General features: G+C 39.0%; 1 protein-coding gene across 12 annotated transcripts in view; it reads right to left on the bottom strand.

Moving 5' to 3' along the window:
• Positions 1–18,777, bottom strand: part of MEIS2 (Meis homeobox 2) — a 172,312-nt gene that overhangs the window by 109,197 nt on the left and 44,338 nt on the right. For all 12 annotated transcript variants that reach the window (XM_062494327.1, XM_062494328.1, XM_062494336.1 and 9 more), the window contains one exon: positions 10,211–10,356. In XM_062494327.1, coding sequence (XP_062350311.1) covers positions 10,211–10,356 — 146 coding nt within the window. The remainder of the gene's footprint in view (positions 1–10,210; positions 10,357–18,777) is intronic.

The following is an 18,777-nucleotide window of genomic DNA, read 5'->3' as shown; positions in this document are numbered from 1 at the left end:
TACTTTTTCATGGAGTGAGCCTGAAGGGTACTGAGTAGAAAGCTCATGAGTCCCCAGGTCTTGTTTTAAAGAGTTTTCAGTCTCAGCAAGAAGTTTGCTGCAGAGATTGTTTGGGATCCAGTAAAGGATGTTAGAGCACTGCTGAATTGGAGAGTGCAATATTTTATCTTTTCAGATGGGGCTTCAGACCCCAGAAGCCAAACTCATGATAGTTTCACAGTTCTATGGTTATGTTTATTTGTACCCTTTCTAGAAAATCACCATAGTCTTGCTCATTTGTAGACATTTTATTCTCCTGCTGTACATATTGTTTTGCACTGGTTCCTTTGAAAGCATTATTGCTTTCTAAATGGACAACTTTTGGGGAATAAAAGGGAGAGAAAACGGCAAGAATCCTTTTTTCCAGAAGGTTGTTTGCATCCAAGAGCATTGTGGGATGTAAATTCATAAAAGCCAGGACAGCTAAGATTAACTATAGCAGTAAATTGTCCACAAATATATTGGTTAGATATGCACTAAGTAGTTGTTTTTCGGTCTGAGAAGCATTTGCTTGGCACTTCATTGCTGTCATACAACAAGTGCATAAGTTCTAGGCTTTTTAAATGTGAGGTGTAAGTTGGCATATTATGTGAAACAATGTGGAATTCTTAGGATTACCCTAAAACTCTGCAGTTTATCCCACCATCCACAGAGAAGTTCACACCAACTCAAGAAGCACCTCTCTTTTGTAAGAAGTTAGATCATGCAGTAAAGAGTCCCTGTGCAGCTGGGAGAAATTGAAAACAGACAAGACCAAGTAACACAACTCTTGTATTAATCCACCAAAAGAATAAAGAAGATGGAAGGGAAAAGTGAATAAAATTATTTCCCTCTTTTTTTTTTTTTTTTGTTCACAATAATTAACATGTTTCTGTTTAATTTCCTACTTTATATCTGAAAGAGAAAATCAGAATATCCCTTTATTGTTGAAATTAAAACACTCTTTAAACATTTAGATTTTGAACTGATCCCTCAAATTAGGCAACTTTCTTTGCAATTAGTATGTGCCAGTATTCCTATGCAGCATTCCTTTGCAGCTGGCTCCCTCAAATATACACACATCACTTTTCTGACCACATAACATTCCTTATTCCTGTTGTTACCACACATACCATGATCCTTCTCCCTATTCACACTCCATAACCCTGAATAGCCCATTTGTGGACTATCCAAACAGCTGTCAGCTATCTGCATATGGTCCTTAGTAGGCAAGGACCTTTCCAATATGAAATGGGGACTTGGCAATATCCCTTCAGCCCCTTACTCTTCACTTTAAGTCACCCTCCTGTTTCCTGTTTCTTCCTTCAAGCACGAGTGGGATGCACAAGTGGGAAGCACCTGGCTGAGTCAAAGGAGGCAGCAGAAAGGATCAGGACTGGCTGGAAAGCTGCCAAAGTCCAATTTCACATCAGGAGATTCCCAGACTGTTGAGGAAGGGAATATCCACTCTTGATCCTGATGACAGTCAAATTTCTGCAACACTAAAAAAATTACTGCATGCAGATTTTTTTGAACACTAAGCCAAAATATTTGCTGCTGCTTACTGAGTTACTCAGATTTATTATCATGAGATTGTAAGAGTAAGTCATGAGATGTTAAACATTTTATGGACATCAGTAGTCAACTGCTACAAATAAAATACATATTTTGAAATGCCATTATAAAAAGGTAAAATCAAGACTTAAAAAAGTCTTTATGGCCTGCCACCCAGTATTAGACAAAACAACTGAAATTAGTTTTGGCAGATCTGGGTCTAGCAGTTAAAAATAAAACATAACAAATATAAAAGCATTGAAAATATATTTCCATTATGCTTAAAGATAACTGTAAATCTTTAAAGATGCCAATGATTGCTTTAGATATTACAAACAAGTGCTGCCAATCAACTCTAAAATACGTAATACGTGGTTTTCTAGGTATCATAACTCAAGACAAACTCCACAAAAACAGGTGTAATATTGTCTACCACAAACTACTCTCTTCATTAGGCAGCAATAAGAATTGACACATCCATTTCTTTGCATTTGTGAAACTGCTGGCAGAAACACACTTTTTTTTTTTCAACAACATAACTCTAATTTTACTGAAAACTTCCTTGAAACCAATTGTCTTGCTCATGGATTTTGAAAAGAAAGTTTTAAACATATCCTGAGGTAGTGTCACAGGACAGACAGCAGCAATTGTATTTTCTCTAAAAATATATTTTATATCTACATATCACCATGTGCGGAAACTACAGAGAAAGGGAGGAACTCTGAGTTTTCTGATGACAACAGCTTTAGGTAGTGGACACTGAAGATACTCCAAAGAATTCTCTCCTCTAGTTGACTGTGATCTTGAGCTTCAAAAGCTGTGGTTCACAACATTTATTTGAGCAATGATTTTGGAGTTAAAAAAGTGTTTCAACACTTTACATTCACATATGCTTTGGTTAAACCACCTTTTGCCTTACAAGCCTTGAAGCCACAACTCTATATAAACGAATTCTTGTCACTATCATTTCCTTGTTCCAATTACTTTAAGGAATGCATTAACTGGACTTGGGTGTTCCCTCCTTTTCTTTTCTTTTCACTTACTTCCTATACTGCAGAGCTTTGTAATCTGACAATAACAACCAGAGAAAAACAGTGGCTGATCCTATCTTTTACTAGGCCACATTCAGCTTGCTCAGTTGAGGCTTTTTAATCAAGCCTCAGGTAAAACCATGTACATGTTTTTTGTTGTTCTCAGGAATCCCCTGTTTGAAAATGGCAGGTAAAATATTAAATTGGGAAGTAACATCTAGCCACGTTATCTGATGGTTTGGCATCGGCTGACCTCATATGTCACATGAATGAAATTCACCTTGCTGCAGTCCTGACACATTGTGCCTGTTGATGAAGAGGAGGCGAAACCAGGCAAGCTGGTATAAAGATAAAAACAAGGAGAGGAAAAGGTAAAGCATAACTAGCTAATATCAGACAAGGTACTGTGAAAAACTCTTACAGCAGGCCTAGACAAGACCCATTAGGAAGACTCGACAGCTTAAATTGTCCTAGTAGCATCAAAAAAGATTTTGCTGCAGCCCTGCCATGGATCTGGGGACAGAAAGGGGATGAAAGGGATAGGAGAGCTGGAGGGGAAGGGTGGTGTGATTCATTTACTTGTCCCTTGCAGGATTCACAATTTGGGGATTCTTTGGAGGGGGTGGGGAGTGTGTGTATGTGTGTGTGTGAATATCACCCTATATATAACTTGGAATCCTATTAGAAAACAACTCAGTGACACTGCAAATCCAGTATTTCTCAGCATGCTATTTTTGAAGCTGAAACACACAACATATTTTGATCTCCAAAGAAGCACAATAAAGATCCCCTCTTCAAAATAAAATGAGAAGCACAAGAAACCCCTCAACCAATTGCACATGTTATAATTTCCAGGCCGGCTTCCTGTGATTGTATCAGATTATTTAAATTTTGGACTGTCTCTTTAATTTGAGGAGCAGGGAGAGAGGCGACAGATGGCAGACAGAATTGACTTATGTCCTCTATTCTTCTACAGAAGAAGGGGGAGTGCAGAAAGTTTGATCGAGGCAAAAGCTACAGTACATAGGGCCTGGCTATAACTATCTAATAGGTCTTTTGACGGATCGGTTCGGAATATTTAGGTTTTTTCCTCCCACAGACAGGCTTTGTAACAAACCCACGGTCCTGGAGGTTGCCATGGGTGACGAGAGAGCTGACATCCAGTCCCAACTACAAATAAGCACATGACAAATGGGCCCAGAGCCCTCCGACAGCCCTGAACCTTGGTGACCCCCTAAAAATCCCAGCCTCCCCATACCCCATGACCCCCCAGAAAAGCATTACTGAGTATATTTTTTAAAACCGAAAGCTTGCACTTAATTGGAAACACTGCCGTGTAACCGAAATGCTTAGGACAGCATGTACAAGTAAAAATAAATCATGCAGCATTGTTATTTAATGTGCTGTGACATCATTTCCTGAAATTAAACAGAGATGACACAGATTCAGACAGTCCCCGCTAAGGTTCAGTTCAAACAATTCACAGATGTTTTCCTCCAGCCAGCAGAAAACAATGCAAGACTTAAACACTCCTCTCCCTCTGTCCCTTTCCATATTCCACTCCCTCTCCTCAGCCTTTTCACTGGTACAAGGAGGTATGGCAGTTTTATAATACATGCTCCTGCAAAAATATTCTTTTTTTAATTTAATTACTCAGGCTGTTGTACTAAATAGATGGATCATTGTGTCACAAAAGCATCAATTTTTCAGAAGAAATAACAGATGTCTATGTAACAATGATTAGATTAACCACTCCCAGACAAAGCTAGCTTTTGAGGCCCACACACCCCATGACCCTGGGTTCCCTCTTCTGTAGGGGGTGGATGTAGAAATGTCAGATCTAATCTCAGATTCCATTTTTAAAACAAACAAAGCCCCACCCCCATCCCATTTCAGCTCTTTTCTTTTAAGACTGTGGTGTTTAAAAGGTATGTGAATGTTTGGTCTCTTACTAAGTCTTCAGGATGGGTTTCATGGCGGAGGACTAGGAGCATTCAAAGGATGAAACCTTTCAGCCTGAGATCAGAAGTGTCACTTTGAGAAAAATTTCCAGGTTTAGTCTGTCCAGGCTGGTGACACGGTAGTGCAGGCAGGCAGGACAGGAGGGGGATGCTGATGACATTAGGCAAGGCTGCACTACCAGCAGCAATAACTACAAATGTTAATGGCCACCATCAGCCCTTCTGGTGAGAGACCAGAGCAACCCTCTGGTACAAAGAGGCACAGTTCTGTTATCCTGAGGACTGCAAGACTGCAGGTCATGGGAGTTTAGCATTCAGGCACTGATTTTTCTTTTGCACTGGGGGGTGAAGTCATTTAACCCCCCCTCACAGAAGTTTATCCAGCTGAAAAATGAGTACAATATTATTTTGTAGGACATGCTTCCAACCGGGTGGTGTTTGTATAAAGAGGTCTGTTCTACACCAGCAGGCAACTTATTACCTTGCTGAAAACAGCACACAGCCAGCCCTGCCTAAAAGCCAACCTGGAATAAAACTGTAGCTGAGGCTCCTCCAGCTCTCTGACCCCGTGGTGCCCTGAGGTGGAAATGGCAGCCATGCAAACACACGTGCAGGTAGTTTTACAGGAGAATCTGAGGACATTGTCCATCTCTTCTGTGTACCCTCAGAGGGTATAGCATGTCACCATGCACTCCAACATACTCTCTAAAATTCACTAGAATGAGCGCACATTCCTGTATTATCTGGACTCTCCCAGCCTTCCTCTCTCCATTTTATCTGGACAGAGGTCTGCTGCATTTTCGGGTTTGGTTTTGGTTTCTTAAAGTAGAGCAAAAACAACAGTTTGAAAAACGCTTCTCCCAGATCACATCTCTGAGAAAAGCTGTTCTACACTTTTATATGAAAGTAAGCTGTTCACAAAACTATTGTGGAGTGCAATAGCCAGCTAAGTTGGTAACCTTCCTTTAAGGTATTATTACTAAAGTAAAATATGGAAAGATATATTTATGAAGGTGGGTTGGATTCAACTTCTTTGAACCCTTGCTCCAAGATTGGCTTTGGTTGATGATATTCATCTCTAGAATCAAATCTAATGAATAAATAAAATAGCTGCCTTGTATAAAAGGCTTGATAAGCCATTCATCAAAATACACAAGATGCACATTTTATTCTCAGATACACCCACATACATACAGAAAAAGAAAAATTTTCAGTAAGACTATTCATATTATCCAATCTGGACACCTGAATATGACAAGGTAAGAAAACTAATTCAGGTAAGTACTAAAGCTATGGCTAGTTATTTTACCCCCTTCCAGGAGAACTTACTCTAGCCTGACAATGAAACAGATAAAACCAAGATATATTCTGCAATAGACTGTGTAAAGAGCAAGATTTTCAGCCAGAAGATTGTGGCAATCAGGCTAAAATGGCATTGTTCAACGTTAGAACACAGAACTTCAGCTAGCAAAAAAAAAAAAAAAAGCAGAAAAACCTGTTCAACTCCTCTGAATTCAGGAGAGACATCCCAAATACCATCAGATGGGAATTTGGCATTTTCATTAAAAAGCTTTAGTTTGCAGGCTACCATTGCTAAATCTGGTACTGTTAGTTAAGATGCCCATCTTCTTAAAGACTGCGACAAAAGAAACAACCAAAATATAATATTAACACAGGGCATCACTCCAGGTGAAGTGTCAAAGCACAAACGAGCCTCTGTTCTACCAGCTCTGCAAAAAAAGGTGAAAAAATGTTGAATGTAACAAAAATGTAATCTTTGGCATACTGCTGCAGAAATGGCTGAACTACCAGAGGTACAAGTCTATAGAGTGGTATAATTACTTCCTTTATAACTTTCCTCTCTTCTGATTATGTAAGTGTATTTTAAAGGTCCTCCATCCTTCAAAAGGGCATGGGAGGAGGGGGACCAGCTCTATAGTTGCTGGTAAGAAATCCTAATCTCAGCATTGGTGTAAGCTGGAGGTGTCTATACATTTGAGCACTTCCTGTTTTCACTTCATGATCAAATATGTTCTTTGCAGGGCAAATAGGGGAGCACTTGAGGGAGGAAAGCAGTGATGTCTGAGAGGCTAATTGAGTGTACTAAGAACTCCTTAGCATAGAGGAAAAGGAGTCTTCCAAAGCTATGAATAAACTCTCAGCTTGGGTCAGATTTCTCGCTGTTTCTTTTCTTTAACCACCTTTGAACTCAACTAAAAACAGTCTTAATGTCAGGTTTACCTTTCTGATGTCATAATCTTTACATACCATTGAAAAGATTATACTACCAGACTAGGATTTCCTCTACTTTCTTAAACACTGGATGTTATCCAGAAAAAGCATACACATTTCCAACCAATTCATCCTCAGATCTTTTATCTTCTGGTACTGTTGTAATTCCAAATGTAAGACAGATCTCAGTAAGTGAATGAGAGCATGACAGAAGTTCCTATACCTTGCATTTGATTTCCAACAACAAAAACATGCATGTGCATCCTATTTCAAATATAGTTAAAGTTACTACAAAATGAAAGCTGTGATAGGGGTTAGAAATAGTTTTGAAAGACACAGCCTGTCAGGCACATTCATTCTGCACCAGAGTTCAAGTGCCCGACTCTTCAAAAAAGCCACTTAGGCCTTTTAATATTTAAAATTGGCTGCCTTAGGAGTTTGCAAACTGATTGAATAAAGGAAAAAAACAGCATTTTATTAAAATCATAGGTAAATACAACTAGTCAGATCTGAGTTACTCTCTTGGAATTCTACAGTCTAAACGACTTCTACATTTAATCCATGCCAGAAGAGATAGACTGCCACTGCTTCTCCTTCCAGGGAAATCAGAGGTTAATGATTTTTGTCATATTGAGACTAACAGCTAACAATTGCTACAGTTGGCCTTTAGTATTTTATTTGTCCTTTTGAGGTATTCAGAATAGGTGACAATGGCTTGCAGTTGAGAACATATGTAGAGAGACCCCTGTGGCTTATGGAAAAGTTGCTCCATGCTGGTTGGGTGTTTGAAAAAAAAAAATACAACCAGAGCTCTTTTATGTTCCTCTCCCTAATGAATGCATGAATGTCAAAATGTACCAATGGCCCATTCAGGGGGCAAAGCCTAAGCAGCCCCTTCTTTAAGAACACATCCTGAGACGTAAAATACATTTGCTTAACAAATTAAAATAATGAGATAATTCAATTAGTTTCTTAAAAAAAAAAAAGAGAGAGAGAAAAAGAAAAAAGGGTACATCAGGGGATTATTGTAATACAAGAACAGGTCATAGAGCACAAAAGAGGAACAAACCAATTTGAAATAAGGTTAGAGTAGTAATGAAGGAATGTACATTGAATCATGGACTGCCATTGTAAAGATATTTACTTGAAACAATAAAATTGTACATCACAGATTCCCCTGTCCTGGCTCAGCCAGAGTTACATTTTGAATGGACAAGCTAATTTGAGAAAAAGTGTGAGATCTTTAAAAGAAAGGAGTTTTCTTCCTTCCCTGCATGTGTTTATGGCAAGAATCTTTCTGAATTTACATTGCACTGGTCAGGGGTCTCCATTATCAGTTTGCAGGTCTGAGAATTACAGCGCAGTAAATCTTTCAACACCTGCAAACTCATTAAAGCCTGAACGGTAAAAGGTTTGGGGCCTTTTTGCGTTCATTTAATCTGATTTTTGTGAGGCCATCCTCACCAGTGATGGCAAATTTCCTTAATTCATGCAGGATGGAGAGGATCAAGAGAGAGAGAATAGAAACAAGGAAAAGGGATTTCAAAAAGCCAGAAGGACTTTCCTCAAGAGAAGCAAGAGGCAGTTGACTGTTTAATAAGCAAGTGTCAAATACTTTCAAGGAGCACATAAGAAAGAAAGGCAGAAAGGAAAAAAACTAGATATCACAAATTTCATTAGAGGAAATGGAGTTAAAATGGAGATGTCTGAAAACCAAACTTGTTTATTTGTGGCCCTGCTTTTTGCTGTCTGCCTGTACTACTTGTCTAAAGATTCCCTACAGCTAAACGAAAAACCCTCCACTCACACTCACTCGACTTCCAAATTAAAAACATTTTACAGGTTAGTAAATCTCCAGCTGAGGTGATGTAGCAAAGAACAGCTGTGAAGTAATTTTGATAATGATGAGAATAATAAGCACATGGCAAGGTTCAGGGCTTTGCTGTTGCAGCTTCAGTGCTCCTGAATAGATAAAAGTGATTAAATACTCCTGATTATCCCTGACCAATATGTAATGGATTTACAGCCCTTTCAATTAGTCAGTATTTGCTTAGGACTCATTATTTTGTCTTTGGTTAAGTAATCAGCCCAGAGACTCATGTTCTGTCTAATTCCTCTGAGCCAAGTGGGTACAGGGCACCTGACCTTTGAAATGGCCATAGCTGAGAGGCAGGAATAACCACTACTCCAGCAGAGACACTGGCTATTCCAGCTAATCCTGACCCCACAGGCCAGATCAATGCACCTTAGTTTGCTACTAATGTCCTTACATCAAAATGATGGTTTAGAAATGTGAATCTATCGCTCCCCCCTTTAGCTGTGCTGCTGGCAGAGCAGTTCAATAGTCTCTATCATAAATAAATCGGGTCCCGGAATCATTACACTGTAACCAAGAGCAGGAAATTTATAAAACCATGGAAATTTATAAAACTTTGGTAGAAGAAGAGGTAGTTAATAACAGTTAGCATTTCAAGCTTTATCAAGTGAGAAACAATTTCAAAGTGCAAGAAAGAAGAAAATCAATTGATAACTTTACCAGTTTCCATCATTTCCCACATGAAGTAAACTAGGTTTACTAGGTTTTCTGTGGAACCAAGTTTTGATGCCTAAGTGAAGCTATAAGAGTCAACAGAACACCAACACAAAACCAACAGCTAGCAGACAAATAAAAGCCCGAGGAAAGCATTGCTGTTTCACAGATTTAATCTCTCTCCCACAAATGTGAATATTGCAGGGTTTTAATATTAATGGGGACTTGAAGAGAAGCATAAATGTGCTTATTCTCTCTGTTACACAACTGAAAAATTAGGGAATCTGTAAGTCTTCTTTACTTCCTCACAAAAAATGCAAAAACAACAAGGTTGCAAGCTGCTACTTTGACTTCTCTAACATCCACAGTGTATGTCAGCACACAGACAAGGGCTCTCTCTTTCACCACATACATATGAAATTTGTGTAAACAGAGGCCAGCAATAAAGAATCCAGAAGGCAGGGCTTTATATCTGCTAAAGCAAGAATCCCCTTTTTGCTGTCTGTAGGAAGATTTTGAATAGTTCAAAGCCAAAAATGGCTACTTCATATACAGGTGGTGTTCCATGTTAAGGTGTTGTACTCTGTCTTTTTCTCTCTATAGGATGTGTGTGTATATATATATATATATATATACATATACACACACATAGATAGATTAGATTAGATAGATAGATAGACAGATAGATAGATAGATAGATTTCTTTGAGATTTGTCATGATTCCAAGACCCAAGAAAAAAAAAAAAAAACTAATTAAAAAAAAAAAAAAGCCTGAGACCTAATAATGGTCAAAAAATTATGGTGACAATTGATTTCTAATAATGATGAATGAACTTCATTAAGCACACGAAAAGAAATTTATTTTGGTTTTGGACACCACTTACTGTGAGATGCTGGAAAAGCCACGCTCTCATGATATTTGTTGCTACTTTGGGGAAAATGCCTCTTTTCTTCTGACGCTTTTTGTCCTTGTCTGGGTCATCATCATCTCCTGTACCAGGTGAGGCTACGCTGTTGTCTAAACCATCACCTACAACAAAGAGAATAACAGGAAGGAGGAGATGTTTAATGAACCAAATACAGAAGCCAAAAAATATCATTAATTGCCAAGACATGACCACAGTTTGGAGGTTTTTATCTGTTAGATCAGGCACATACCATTTCTCATTATATAAGAATGCTGATACAAATATTCAAAAATTAGAAAACCGTGTCTCTCCAAATACTAATTTTGTGTTTCACACATGCATATATCATTAATTCAATTATAATTGTGTGCTTGACATAGTGCAGTAGCTCTTTTTCAATTATGGGATTCAATGTGGGAAAACCTGCCACAAGAAAACCCATTTACTGTAAATGCATCCCTACAACCATTCTGAATACGTACGTATAAGTAATCAAGTTAAATGTTCTGTAGTCTATATATTCGAGGCCCTCTGCAGAGGTGGCAGTAACCATGTCACCGTTCAGTGCACATAACACACTGTCAGATGAGCCCCTCCCCGAAACCATCACCTCCCTGCACACACACACACACACACACACACACACACACACTCGCAAACACGTACACCTAGTGTGACCCTGCACATAGCATTTGCATGACATGAAAACTTCTACATCTCTGCATCAGTGATTATTATCATTAAAAAAAAAAAAGATGCACATCAAGGTAGAGCTCTCACTTAATCAGAACTTTCCATCAACATCCTTCTCTTCTGTGCTTTTCCCTGGCATTAATTGTGCATTAGCAAAAATCATTTACTTTTAACAGTCATAGTTATTTTTTCTTGCCCTCCAGCAAAAATGCCTTGAAAGCCTGCCTGGAGGGCATCTAAATTATGTATCTGAAAAACTCTTCTGGCAAGGCATTGCAGGACCCCTACTTTCTTAAAATTCATACGAGCACGTCTTCCTGTTTTTGGGAAGGCATCAATCAAGAGCAGCAATATATGCCATATTCCTACATTAATATTTGAACTAATAACTTTAAAAAAAGGAAAGAAACAAGATCCGACTTGTGGCATAATCAAATGCAAAATAAATGAAGAATACTGGGACAGCACTGAGACTTTATAGATTGCTGTGTTTTCCTTACACATCATTAGCCCGGAGCCACACGAAAGAGGAAAACAGAGAAGTGGAGAGTTTATGCTCCCTGCTGGTGTTTAAGAAGCCGAGGTCCTGGAAGGACATCTGGGAATTGTGCTGAGATGGTGGTTTTTGTAATTTAAGAATAGACATTCATTAGCAGTAAATGCCATAAATCCCATGCTAAGTAAAAACCTTGTCCAAGAAAGCCTAAAACAATAAACTCTGTGCTCAATGTAGCCTGAGCTAGACGCTCCATAGCTTCCTGAGGAATGCTATAGATTCACGAGCTAATTCCTCTAGCCTCGTCTAGATCTGTAGTGCTACTAAACGAAATACATTGCTGCTACATACAGTCCATTTGCTTCAAAACTTCCATTTCAGCTCCATCTTCCCTCCCGTGCCAGATCACCCTTCTTGTACTCTGTCCCCTCTGAAAAACCGACCCTTTTGGACTAGAGAGACAGAAAAAGCCACAGCAAAGAGCTGGCAGATTAATTTTATTGACATTTCCATTTTCAGTGCAATGTGATACCCTCCATCACATGGAAGAGATGACCCTCACTAGTTACAGACTGACAGGCCACTTCATTACAACCACCCTGCCCCAAGGCAGAGCAGCTACTTTCCATCTGCCCAAACACCAGAGCAAGACCCTGAAGTCGCTGCTCTCTTCCTCGTTTTTTTTTTTTTTCTATTAATGATAGAGAAAGGAGAGTCAAATCACAGTAAACTAGTTGAAGAGATTATGGAAGCTCTAAACACTGTAACCAACTGTTTGCTTTTGCAATATACTGGTTATTTAGAAAGCACTCCTTTCTGCTGCTTTCTTCCCCCCGATGTATTCCACCCTACCCTCTCTCACAGACACGTGTGCGCGCACACACACGCGCACACACTTCCCACTATGCCAAGGAACTGCTGCAAGGCAAATTCTCACAAACACTAATGGCTTCTGACTGCTCCTTGGCAACCCCAGCATTTTAACCTGGGTGGATATGCTCTCCAAAATACAGACACTGGAGCTATCTCATCAGCTGTTCATGTGACACAGATGGAGAGTGGCTATTAGGAGCCAGGCAATGGGCCTTGGGGATCTGAGGTGCTGTACTGTAGCCTCAGGCAATTCTGAAAAGCAGTACCCGGAGATGGGGGGAAAAATCCCTACTCAAACTGCAAGTTTGAAGTCAGTCAGTCTGTTTGTCTATCTGTCGTGTAGATAAAGATATCTTTGTCTCTTTATGTAAAAGCAATGTGTGTGTGCACAGGATGTGTGGAGTCGTAAAACTTCTGCTCTGCACCATCCTTTCAAACCACAGAAACACCAGTTCACTCTCTGTATGGACAAATTCCTGTCTGCCTGCATATACTCTCCTGTTTGTGAGCATCCTCAGCAGGAGTCTCCCACATGCTATATAGTATTTGGACTTTTTGGTAAGGGTATTAATATCCTGGTTTAAAAAACCTAGTACCAGCCCAAGAAAGAAAAGTTCAACTAAAGCTCTCATTTCCTTCCCATCCTAATCAGCAGTTGAAATCATGAGTCAGTGCTTGCCTAATCTGTTCCATAACCTCATGAAAGGAAATTAAAATACTGTAACTCCAAATGATATCAGAAGAAAAATACAGCAAGATTTGTTCCTCCTTGTGTACGACAGGCCCAGTCCTGTTAATCTATATTGTCATATCTTTAATAGGACTACCACCGCTCATGTTAGTGGACCCAGTTTCTAGTGAGAAGAAATCATAGAAAAAGCCCATTATTGTCTTTTCCGAGATGGAATTATTTACTTCTGGTCCTAGTTTTCTTTACCCAAATAAATGTGTTACTTTAAATGAAGAAAAATAAATTATCAAAAGGAAAATAAAATCAACATATATGAAAGTCACATTATGGCAGATTAGTTTAACTATATTTTTCACTACTGCATGAAGGAATCAAAATTTAAATAATTTAAATTATCATTATAAGAGATTCTGCTTTCACAAACTAAGCATATCCTGGTTTAGATAGTAATTTGTAAGAAGAGTAGAGTCAAATCCTAAGTTCTATGGAAATGACAATTGTACAAGCATAGTTATCCTAATTTTCTAGAGAAGAAATTAAGGTTTGGATTTTTGGTCCACTGTCTCTCTCTTTCACAGATAATCAAAAAAAATAAGGGTGATTTTCTCCTGCTTTCTGTACTGTGCAGTCATTTATTCTTGTGCAAAGAGTATCCATGATTGCAAAACCCTCTCAGTGTTGTAGGGAAGTTGAGAATTCTTAAGTGGCACTCTTTTTGTGGAGGTGTCAATGACTACACAGGATTCGAGCCAGTAGAGAATTAGGCATTTTACTCAGCTTGTTTAAGATTATAGCAATGCTACGTAATAGTCTCAATAACCCCTGTAAAAGATGGAGAGAGTTTACAAGAAATCTTGCAAAGGGACCCACCTGGGGTTCCTTAAAGACCATCTCTGCTAGGGGAAGATTTTGTGGAGGTTCCTGAAGATGCAAGTCTTCTTTACACAGTGGGAAGTTGGGCTTCCACACTGGCTCTGTGTTCAGGCACTCTTAGTATGTGCTGAGAGTTTCCTTCCACAAGATAAATTCCTTTACATTGAAAGTAAAGGAGACTGACTCTTCTTTAAAAAATATCACATAAGTAGTTATAGCAGAGTTTCCATTACACCATAATTCAAAGCTGCTACAAGCTGATTTCCTTGCCCAGTGTTGACATAGCCAAGGACTCTTTGAGAAACAGAGACCAGTCTTACGTAAAGCCTGTCCAACAGTATTGTATCAATGAAATTTTCTTTGTTAGTCTTCCACATTATCAGTATATCTCAACCCTAGTCTTTGTGTTTTTCACAGAGTAAAAACCCAGCAATAGATGAAGCAAGTTTAGAAGTTGCTCATCTTGTCTTTTTACCACTTGTGAATGGGATGAATAACAAATTCCCAATCAAAATGATAACTGAAAAGGATGACCCAGACAGACCAAAGCACAGAAGCCTGCTAACAGTCCAGATTCAAATTCTAGAAATAGTTTCTGTTACCATCATAGCAAGCAGAGCAGTTAAAAAAGTGATTTCTGGAAAAGTACATTTCAGAACCCAGTGTTTGAGTTTCTTCACCATCAGAGGTCCCTTACTGCTTTAAGGTTTGTCACACTAAAGGAAAAAAGAGAACAGCAGGAGTATCTAAACTCGGGAGAAGACAAGACACTTCACCATTTTTCTAAAAATAGTGGATGCAATAAGAAAAGCAAGTTAAAGGATTCTGAAAAGGAAAGCTGCAGTGCACTATGCTGATCTTAAGCTACTCTGATCTTCCAGTCTAATATTTTGATGGAGTGGAATATGTAGATATAAATGCAAAACAAAGAGGAAAATCTGCATGCAGCCTATATTCACAGTTTGCAAATATTTTTTTGTACTTACAATGTGTCCATCTCAAAACACATAAATATTGTAAACCATTATTAATAAGGACATTCAGCTTAGTAATACAATCCATATTGCTACCAGAGAAACAATTCAAAAATCTTGTTAATTATCACTGCCAAAAAGCTGGACAGAGTAGTGTCTGAAGATGTTTTTGAAAATATTCTGTCCTGAAGGGAAGACTAAGAGAGAGGGAAGGTCAGATCCAGAACCAAAGACCCTTCAGAAGAATCCTTATCTTCACTCCATCCTGTTAAAATTATCAGGCTTTTAGCCTTACAGCTTCAGTAGATCACAGATCTTTGGATGAAATCCTGGCTAGGGATTGGTTTTCTTTCTCTTCCTCCTAATGATCCCTGTGCAAGGAAGTTGACTTAAGTCTCGTCATACCACAGGAGCCTTACTTATCTGCTGCATCTCTTGGCCAGGGAAACTAAGTTAAGATAGGTTATGACTGGCAAATATGGGACTTGGAAAATCACAAACAGTTCAGGTGGGCAACCCAGCTTAGAGCTGTGCCATCATTGGCAGTGGTCTGCTGGTACGTGTGCTTGTTTTGCTAAATAAATACTCCAGGAAGAAAGGAGCCATCAGAAGCTGTTTAGGGATCTTTCAGGAGCACTGAGCCTGTGCTGACCTGCACAATCACTTCTTCCTCGAGTGGAGTGGCCTCAAGTGAGCTGCTGCAATCAGACCACTGTGTTTTCTGGCCTAGTGTCTCTGAGACACCAGATACATGTTTCATGGTTCTCTGTTCCGTGTTCCAGTGAGCATCTTGGACGGAAAAAAAGGATGGACACTGGTGCACTAGAAAGAACAGGAAAACTTCAGACATACACCACTACCATCTCTCTTCATACAGATGATGTTATTCTTTTGCCCTTCTAGAAGAGGAAGGAGACAAAGACATGGCCTTCTCTCTTGCTATTCTTTTGGAGGATCTTTTACTTTCCAGAATAAAACCCAGCAATTCCACTGGGCTGATAATGTAAAGACGACATGTGTGAATTTCACACAAGGCATTAATAATTATTGCAAATTCAAGTAGAAAGAAAACTTAAGATGCTATCAGACCCCACATACAAAGCTATTTTACGTAATCTCATTGCAATTTTGCATAGTTTGTCATTCAGGAGCAAGTCCCTATTGCCATCTGGCAATCTGTGCCAAAGGCTTAAAGACTTGCATGGTATCTTGCATTTAAGGTGTATTTACAAGAGTCAGAACAAATACTGCTTCTTTTCTGTTTTTGGATAGGCACCTGTCTAGATTCACTAATATACCTTATTTGCCAAAAGGAATACACAAATGTTTTATAATTTATTCCAAGTAGGAATGACATTTCAGCTCTCATTATAGCCATGCATGCTATAAAATCAGTGATCTAAATCTTTCAAAATTATTTTCAGAACTGCTAAGTTTCACATTTCCCCTTTCATTAATTTTCTCTCCAAAAATAAGAAAAAGGACTAGCTTTTTTATGTCTTTAATTGTCTGTATTTAGAACTCATGTTTATTTGCAAAGTGAATTGGGAAATCTTAGAAATTCCACCAAACGCCAAAAATGTATTTTTCTAGTTTTTATAAGAGAAAGCTAATAAACCACACTTTAAATGTTAAGCTCTTTTTTACATCCAGGAAGTTCACTGTTCCTTCATTGCAATCCAACATTTTTTCACATCAGGTGAAAAAAGTGTTCCAATGCAGACAAGGGGAACAAGAGTAAAGCAACCTGCTAATTACTGATCTCTCTTACGTTCCTGCTGTGCTAAACTGTCCGGACATGTTGAAGTGAAATTTTTCTGCGATTTTCAAGTGACTAGTTCATGGCCCACTGCCGTGGAGTGCAGGAGAAGGGATGAAATGCTTTAGTTTACATGCAACATTTACTAACTGTGTGGGTTTTCCGACATTAAAGAGGGGACAGTGACCCATGCCACCTTTTTCACACTCAAAAGAGCACTGAAAAAACAGTCTTCATAGGCTTACCTCAGGCTCCCCTGGCCCTTAACACCCTCCCCCCAGGGTAGGAGCAGAAAGAGAAAAAAGAAGGGATTTTATGCTCCTTTCTCTTCAACTTTTCAGGCGGTATAAGCAGCATTTAGCAAATTCAGCCTCCAAATGGCTCCAAATGCTCTGAGCTGCAGGGGCTCATCCTTTGTTAGCCTCCCTCTATTTACACAGGATTTACGCAGGCTCTCCACTGAAGAGACCACATGTTTCTGACAGAAAGCACTTCCATTCACACTGCATCAGGCAACAGGATTGTAACCACTGCAGCTTCACGCTGACCTGAGATTAGGGATTTCAGCAACATTGAGATGGTAACAATCTGCTAACTAACGAAAATTATCCATGGAGAACTCTGCTGCATACTCCAGTTAAAACTACCATGGCCAGATAGATTAGGTTACTTAAAGGGGCAATTAAGAACTAGGTACTGTCAAGAATATGCATGTCCATCTACAAATAACATACACAGAGAGAAAAATATCAGCAGGGAGCAGGGGGAAAAAAAACAAATTTTAAAAAATCAGACTGCAGCTTGGATTAAAACAATTTCACCCACTGGTTGAAGACATAAAGTGTAAAAACAGACAGATGGACACATATGTAAATGTGGCTGCATTTGTTTCTCTGGAACTGGCAAGTTAGTAATAACAGTATAGTTTAATAATTTATTTTTCATGGTATTTTCACACTGGTTAACTGGGCAGTGGCAATGCTTATGCAGAACTTCGGGAGCAGAATAATTCTTTCTACCTAATTGCTCCTGGGGCAAACAAACTAAACTAAGCAATCTCTTGCCTCTTCCGACAAGAACTCAGTACTGGAACTCGATATCAGTCTGGGGATTTTTAAAATGTGGATATTTTTTAAAAATCAATTCGGCCAGTCAGGATTTCTGCATTGAGATTTTTTCCTCCAGATTTAGTATTGTGTCAGGCTTTTTCAAAATGGATTACACATACACAAGCACAACAAACGATGCTTGTTGGAGCTTGTGATTTTTTTGGTCAATAGCTTTTCATGGGGCAAAAGAAAATTGGATGGGAACACAGGGCCAGAAAGGACCACACAGATCCAGTTTTTGATGAGTTTTATTTTGACATTTTAATTTGGCAAATTATTTTGCTTCTGCAGCGAAGGACAAAATAATTCACTTCCATTATAGTAACTCCTACATGTATCTGATAACCACTTCAAAACTACTAGGTATATTCTAAAGTTCTCCATAGTATATCATAATAAAGCTCTTCTGGGCACTCAATGATTCATTTTTAGTGATCTCTCAAATGCCCTTACCCACAGTTAACACTCAGATTTTATTAAGGAAGAAAGCAGGGACAAATGTCCACTTAAGTCCCAGCTCTCAAATTCAACTCTGCTTGCGCTGCAGTACCTAAAGCTAAAGCTTTTTTAATGTTCTATTCACCTCCCCTGTGTGGCATTTCTGCTAACACAGAGTTCACAATCTTTCAGCCCCAAACACAGAAGGCTGCTATCTCCAAGACATCCGAGGAATGTGCCAGATACTATCATCTCCCCTGCAATACAAAGAACCAGAAAGAGGCAGAGACCAAAAGGAGACGTGCTGATCAGGTTACTAAAGTCCAGAAAGTCTTTCCCAGAATGCTAAATGTTAATCTTTGAACCAGAAAATGTTATAATTAAGATCCTTGTAGTTAGAGGAAATGCTAGCTGTAGAAGTCAAAGGTACAGCCATTTGAAGTTGTACTTTTTTGCACGTTTATCCTAATCTTGCACCCCTCATGCTGGCACAACTCCCATCAAGCACTTTGTTCTATTCAAGCAAAATTATCATTAATGTCAGTGGCAGCTTTGCCCGAGTAAGAAGTGTAAGACCAGATCCATGTCTTGTTCACAGAGAATTGCAAGCACTGCACAATTCCACAGGAGATACAAT

Source organism: Cinclus cinclus, chromosome 6 (assembly GCF_963662255.1).
Source record: "Cinclus cinclus chromosome 6, bCinCin1.1, whole genome shotgun sequence".
Classification (NCBI taxonomy): Eukaryota; Metazoa; Chordata; class Aves; order Passeriformes; family Cinclidae; genus Cinclus; species Cinclus cinclus.
The sequence above is the reverse complement of the archived record's forward strand: the minus strand, read 5'-3'. Positions and strand labels throughout refer to the sequence as shown.